At 50.9% G+C, this 7,053-nt stretch overlaps 2 protein-coding genes across 2 annotated transcripts in view; both read right to left on the reverse strand.

Moving 5' to 3' along the window:
• Positions 1 to 125: 125 nt before the first annotated feature.
• Pmar_PMAR020957 (hypothetical protein) lies at positions 126 to 1,874 on the reverse strand (the record flags this gene model as incomplete). Its single annotated transcript, XM_002783020.1, has 2 exons — positions 126 to 236; positions 1,794 to 1,874. The coding sequence occupies 2 exons, from the start codon at positions 1,872 to 1,874 to the stop codon at positions 126 to 128; spliced, it is 192 nt and encodes a 63-aa protein (XP_002783066.1).
• Positions 1,875 to 3,836: 1,962 nt separating this feature from the next.
• The window catches only part of Pmar_PMAR020958 (hypothetical protein), a gene marked incomplete at both ends in the record, with an annotated part of 3,744 nt that continues 527 nt past the window's right edge, over positions 3,837 to 7,053 (reverse strand). Inside the window, 2 exons of the mRNA XM_002783021.1 lie at positions 3,837 to 4,001; positions 5,063 to 5,131. Coding sequence (XP_002783067.1) covers positions 3,837 to 4,001; positions 5,063 to 5,131 — 234 coding nt within the window. The remainder of the gene's footprint in view (positions 4,002 to 5,062; positions 5,132 to 7,053) is intronic.

Below are 7,053 nucleotides of genomic sequence, written 5' to 3' on the forward strand. Positions count from 1 at the left end.
CCCGAGATTGGGGATGCTGCGCTCATGGATACGCGGTCGAAATTCTCAGGGGGACTAAGCAGAGGTATGAAAAAGACGTATGATATGGGTATAGGTCAATGTCTGATCGTGATTATGATGTTCGTCTAACGGCAAAATGCGAACATGGCAGCTACGCAAGTGTTGACGCAGATATTTTCCGGAGCATCAACAGCTACGGAGAGCGAATCGTGGCCGTAGGCATCGAAACCGTGGCCCTAGAACCATACCGAGGAATGAAGGCGTGATGCGAGCGCTGAGCAGTAACCCAAGCAAGTGTCGGAGTTACTGGGATGGCCAGAGTTGTCGTTTCTCCAGGCACTCATCAAGAAGGCAGTTCTCACGACGATGTCTTCTCGATAGCAAGCGTCTCAAATTACACTAGCAACTCAGAAACGAGCGATTTAGGGAATAACAGTGACTCGGCAGCGAACGATTGGTTCTCCGATGCAGAATCTGTGGAGAGCTCATCAACTACACACAACGCTCGCTCCACGTCAGATGCTTCTCAATTGGTCCAAGCAGGAATGCCTCATGAGACAGACTTCTCTGAAGCCTCATCAAGCTATCTTGATGACATCTCGTACTATTCTGCCTCGTCCCAAACTTGACTTGAACACATTGCGATGCAATAGATGGCTAACAGCAGTCATATCCAGCTAACGAGTCACTCCATATCCACGGATTTACAGGATTACACCCTGCAGCGGCTGCAGTGCAGCCTCGTATACTATTACTCGTGTCAAGTCATCGTGTCCAGACAGTGAAATATTGTTGCGTTCAGTTAGTGACTCAGTGGTAAGATGAGGAGAGATATAGCTTACTCATAGTGAACAATCGAATGATAATCTGAGCCAGAACCAAATCTAGGTGGTGAAAAGATTTGAGTACGACGCGAGATATACGTGCAGTATATCCTGAGTAACCCCTAAGTTGGTATGCTAACGCAACGATACGAGCCATATCATATGTCGGCAGCATCGTGCTATGGTGTATAATGCAAACACAATACGATAATTTATCGTAGTCTAACTCATACACTGCATGCATGCAATGCATTTCAACTGTCTCTTCTTGTAAGAAGTTTGTGCTAGTTCGGGCATGTTTGACATTTCACGCTTGGTTTGTGATAGAAACGCTGGCCGTCCGAAAAAGCCTCGAGTCGCGTGCCACAGACATAGCCTGCTTTCAAAGCAGACTTTGTACCCGAAGTTCGGGTACGGCGTCGGGTCCCGAACTTGACGAGAAACAGAAAGATGATTGGTCTGTTTAACAGACTGTTCAACAGTCTAGCAAGATGTTGCGTACCTCTATTCACTGACTAGAACACGACAGGACAACCTGGTAATCTCTATTATAAGAATCTCAAAACCTATACGCTATCGATCAGCATGCCTTGGTGGCTCATACAGCATAACTCAACTATGTGACTCTTTGTATGAGCAGACGCATGCTAGAGTGTGTACTACACACCTTAGACCCTCGGAGATAGTTATATATCCATCCTCTCGACTGGAATACTCTGTGAAAATTGAGAAGAAGCGTCGACCGTCGATGATCGACGTAATCGGGAAAATACTAATAATCATTCATCCACGTGTGGACGGCGGATGAAGGATTCATGAGGGAGCATCTGATGAGGCTTCAGGGAGATGCTAGAAGAAATATTATAGTAGTCTCTACTCCATGGTTCATGGACCATGAAAGACCATCTTATCTCCTTCAACCTAACGGCACCAAAATCACGACTCATACTTATCTAGGTAGAGCGTAACCTTATGCTTCCCAGGCCCTTGGACCTTAACAGACACACGGTCAGTCCGTTCGTCGTGGAAAAATTTGGAGAGATCAGGCATAACTGCTTTGGGCAGCCACATTCCTTGTTGTAGAAGGATAGGAGTTGCGTATACGTAGATGGTAGAGGGTCCAAAATAGCATATGCCCCACGCGGTAGTGAAGGCCCGACTGTGAACCACGCTTCGAACTTTTTACGGGCAGCGCCGCATACGATACTGAAATGAAGGCGAAGTGAATATGTTCCCTTCGTGCTGAATATCGCATCCATTCGAAGATAAGCAGGATTCAAAGCGTGTCCCATGTAGTGCCCATTGGGAGGCTCGGCGAACATCACTGATAGCTTCGAGATCACCACCGCCAACATCACCAACTTGCAGCTCGATGGATACATTGATGGAAACAGTGAGATGGAAACTTATGAGATATGAAGCTCACCTCTCCGCTTGTAGTCGAAGGAGGCAAAATTTCGTTTGGTACTTCCCAGGCTGGTAGTGCTCAAGGGCCTTCGCCCAGCTTTTATTCAGAATTTGTACAGTTTGTCCCCTGCCAGAATCAGAACCCGTATATGGCCTCGGAAAGTACTTGAGTCTCCCTCAAAATTGTGCTATGGCTGTGCATTGCACAGCGTGCAACTGATCCTGCGTCACGGGCAACGTGACGCGTCACTTGACGCCGCGTGTGGTAGGAGGATCTGCCCACTCCTGTTGGGCAGTCTGTTAGCTGCATTGTATAGATTGCTCGCTATATGTAAATCGACTCCCTTCGGCCATCGGCATTAGCTACTTTCGTCGTTGTCCGACTGTTCGGCCCTGCCCGTGCGGGATAGACAGTCTAAGGCGAGCGCGAGAACCTTATCCGTAACTAACGTGTACATGCGTCAAGCGATCGGTTGCATTCAAGAGTCTTTCGAGGGATTCTTTTGAGAATTACTGTTGGCACCCCTGCCAACCTTTTCGACCGCAGCTAAGGATTATCTTACTGTAATCCCAATTTGGGATTACAGTTACTATACAGCCGTGTCTACCTTTGGTATTCCCAAAAGTAGACACGGGTGTAAGATTCTTACACCCGTGTCTACCTCGTGTCTACGGTAGACAGTGGAGACAGAGAGAGAGGTAGACAGTCTACCTCTCTCTCCTTTCCCTTCCAAAGGGGTGAGAAGGCTACCGCCGGCGAAGAAGTATCCTATTTGTCAAGGTGGCCATTATGTCTACCAGTGTCCAGAGAAGAAATATGAGTAAGGGTGCTTTCTTTGTAACGGCTGCTAAGCAGGCCGCGGTCGCCCCCAGAGGATACGGTTTTCTATCCTATCGATGGAGGTCGAGGACTATTTTTGCTCACCGATTTTATTTTCCCTCATGGTCAGGGGCGTGGTTTATTTCGTGCCTTGGCGGACACTAGCTGCTGTCACAGCAGTGCTGTGCCACCTTAGTATCCCTATCTCAGCTGCCTGAAGATCTTGCAGTGCAGCCGGTGGATGGATGTCAACTGCTGACCGTAGACAAGTCCGAATTCACCATTGTCAGCACCGTTAATCTTGGTTTCTTTTTTATGAGTCTGCGGAGGCGGCGACAGCCTCCTATTTGGCCCGTCACCAGGATTCTCCCAAGGGCCTGCGATGTACCATGTCCGTGTACGTTTGTGATTCGTTGACTTTTCCGATTACTTTGGGCCATGACTTTTTTACGACATTTTGGGTTCAACATGCTCTATGAGCAGAACCCGGTAGAGTTGAGGAGTAGTACGGCCCGAAGTCACTTCGGCCGGCACTTCGGCGAAGTGCCGGATCGGCTGCTCTATATGCGTTCGACTTGGGCTCAGCCAGTGCGCTGAGATAGGAGATGGATACTGTTCGAGTGGGAGATAGCTTCGCCGTGCCGTATGGTGGGACCCAGACTACATCCCGGCAGGAGAGGAGTCCGATAGAAGGCGGCTCGTGACCTGAATGTGAATTTCGGTCAGGGCAGCCTCCCGCCGAGGCAAAGGCAGCCGTCTCTACTCAGACAGAAAGCCGTCGTGAATTAATCAACTGGGGGCGAGAGCTCCCCGAGTATGTTGGTGGGGAATGCGTTAATAGTGCGGCAGCCTTGAGGCTTGCCGGACTGGGAAGATGTGATGCGGCCTGTCAGACTGAGATAGAAAGCGATTCGGCTTGCGCACCACGGGGCAGCCAGATTTTGGAATCGCTAAGCATACAGAGAACCGGCCCATTCGGGATGAGTGGGATAGGTACTTGATGATTTTCAACGATTTTGATGACCCGTCCGATTCGTCCATGCTATTGCCGCCCAACCCAAGTACAGCCCCTCACGATGAAGAGTAGCTCAGCAAGGGCTGAAGATTCCTGGTCGAGGACAGATTCGGTCGTTTGCTCCAACGCAGCTGCCGAAGGGTGCTATTCTGACCGCCCCAGATAAGTGGCCTCCTCCTGGTTGCGATATGAATGAGCTCGACGACGACGGTATTGCGGGTGCAATGCGTTTCCCATTCCAGATTTCCGGTCCGAGGAGAGACAGCTCCCTGAGATTGATAAAAGAAGGCCTGAGCTGAGGCCCTCCCAGGCACTCTGCGAGAAGTTTGGTCAGCTATTTTCCCTTCGGCGCGGACATTGCGATAAGGTGCAGGATCGGGTGAATACCAATGACGACACCACGGTGATGGAACGAGTCCGGCCCGTACCCCATGAGTGGCGGGAAGGTATTGAGGCTCAGCTTCGGGAGATGGAGGAACTCGGGTCATCAAAAGGTCTACGTCGGCCAGGCGATTTCCCTGTGTTTATGTCCCTAAGAAGAATGGGGAAGTTTGCATGTGTGTAGACTACCGCAAGTTGAATCAGGCCTGTCACACAGAAGCGTATCCGGTACCGAGGCCTGCCGACGTCCAGGGGCACCTTTGTCATGCCAGAGTGTTCTCTAACCTAGATTTGCGTAGTGGGTATTGGCATCTCCCGATGAGGCCCGAGGATCAGCGCAAGACGGCTCTTTGCCCAGGGCCTGAGTTCCCTTTGTATGAATGGTGTCGCATGCCGTTCGGCCTGGCTTCGGCCCCGGCCACCTTTCAAAGGTTAATGGATATGGTGCTCGGACACCTGCCGTATAGTAGGGTGTATCTGGACGATGTCCTCGTGTTCAGCCGCAGTTGTGAGGAACATTTACGGCATCTGGAAGAAGTGTTCCGCTTACTTGAAGAAGTTAGCCTGACGATTGCCGGAGACAAGTGTGAGATCCGCTATTCAGAGGTTACCTACCTCGGGCACGTCTTCAATGATTAGGGTATGACCGCTGATGCGGCAAAGGACTACTTCGTTGGCCTGTTCCTACAACGGCCAGCGAATTGAGGTCGTTTGTCGGCCTGGCCAGGTATTATCGACATTTTGTTAGCCATTTCTCTTCACTGGTGAGGCTCCTGTATGCTTTGGAGTCCGCCTGTAAGAAGGAGAAGAGTAACAGCCCCTTGGATAAGTGGAAGGAAGAGCACTATACGGCCTTTCTACACTTGAAGTGTGGCCTAGCGTCCTTGCCGGCCTTGCCTTACGCCGACTTCGAGCAGCCTTTTCAGTTGGTTACAGACGCCTTCGACCACGCCATTGGTGCAGTATTGGAACAGCAAGGAAGCCCTCTGGCTTTTTAGAGTCAGGCGCTTCTGGTGCACAATTGAGGTGGCCGGTTTATGAAAAGGAGGCCTATGCGATATTCAAGGCGTTGGACCAATTTCGTGCGTTTTTTTTGGATTACCCTTTTCGATCGTATTGTCCGATCACCGGCCGTTGCAATGGATAACAACCTCCAATTCAGCCAAAGTTCAGCGCTGGCGACTGGCAATGACCCAGTACTCCTTCACTGTACGATATGTGGATGGAAAGGCCAATAAGGCTGCCGGCGCGCTCTTGAGGTTACAGACTACGACCTCAACGAATGAGTTCCTGCCAGAGCTGCCGCCTGCACGCCTGTTTACTGGGACAATGACGAGATACCCTGGCCCTTTGCCGGGTATCTCGTAGCAATGGTCCAAGGAAGATATCGAGCGGCAGCAGAATGATGACCCCATCATTGTTGAGATGAGGGAACGACGTCGAAGCCACCAATCACTGGCAAGGATGGAGTTCAAGATACCCCCGCTTCGACTATATAAGAAGTTATGGAATGTGTTGGATGTTACAGATGGTATCTTGGTACGGTCGGCAGCCAACCGTTGGCTCATTTCCTGCCCAAGGACGAGGCGAGATGGGTCCCGGTGGTACCGTGGCAGGAACTCATGCAGCATTTCCGCGATTATGATGGCCATTTCGGACGAGACCGAAATCTGGAGATGTTACGGCGACTGTGTTACTGGCCATGATGGCCAAGGATGCTGTCGAGCATATAGCGGCCTGTCGGGAATGTCAGATCGCTAAAGGGCATCGGCCACCTATTGGCCCCGCGATGCCTTTACCGGTTGGTACGCCCTGGCGAACCGTGGCTGTTGACTTCCTCATGGCGGCCCCAGCGCCTGATGGTATCTCCGAGCTACTGGTGGTGGTAGACCACTTCACGAAATGGGCTGATGCATATCCTGTGCGAGAAGAGTCAGCCAAAGAGACAGGCAGATGCCTGTTACATTTGTTTTCTATCTTCGGCCCTCCTCAACGTTTACTCTCGGACCAAGGTTCAGCTTTTGAAAGTCAGTTGTCCTTAGAAGCCTTTACAGTTGCTCGGCGTGACGAAAGGGAGAACCAGTATGTATCAGCCATGTGCCAATGGGACCGTGGAGAGGTTCAACGCCACGATTTTGGGCCTGTTGAGAACTCATGTATCTTCGGGAAATTGGAAGCAGTGGTTACGGCCTTGATCGTCATGCTTTGATCCTGCAGGTTACGTTGAACATGCGTCTTTCGTCAAGGCCCGATATTGTCGACCAGTTGGTCGTCAGCCGCTCCTCAACCCATCGTCAGCAAGCTAGGGCTGGTCTTCCGCAGAGCCGTGTATTTTATGTCGGTCAACGGGTCATGCTGAGAATATTCCGAACGACGATTCCCGGTCACAAGTTCCTGTTTTGCTGGCAACCGAACTGGTATGTGTTGAAGTTCGTCCCTGGCACAAACGAAAAGTCGGTTGTGTTACGTCGATGGCCACTGGCCATTGGCCAGATATGGCAGAGAAAGTCATCTCTATTGATCATGTGATCAACGACTCACTACCACCGGAGCACGTCCCGGCCGACTCGTATTGCCCGTCACGTCCAACCCCAGCACGGAAGCCC

The sequence above is a fragment of the Perkinsus marinus genome (genome assembly GCF_000006405.1).
Source record: "Perkinsus marinus ATCC 50983 genomic scaffold scf_1104296937764, whole genome shotgun sequence".
NCBI lineage: Eukaryota > Perkinsozoa > Perkinsida > Perkinsidae > Perkinsus > Perkinsus marinus.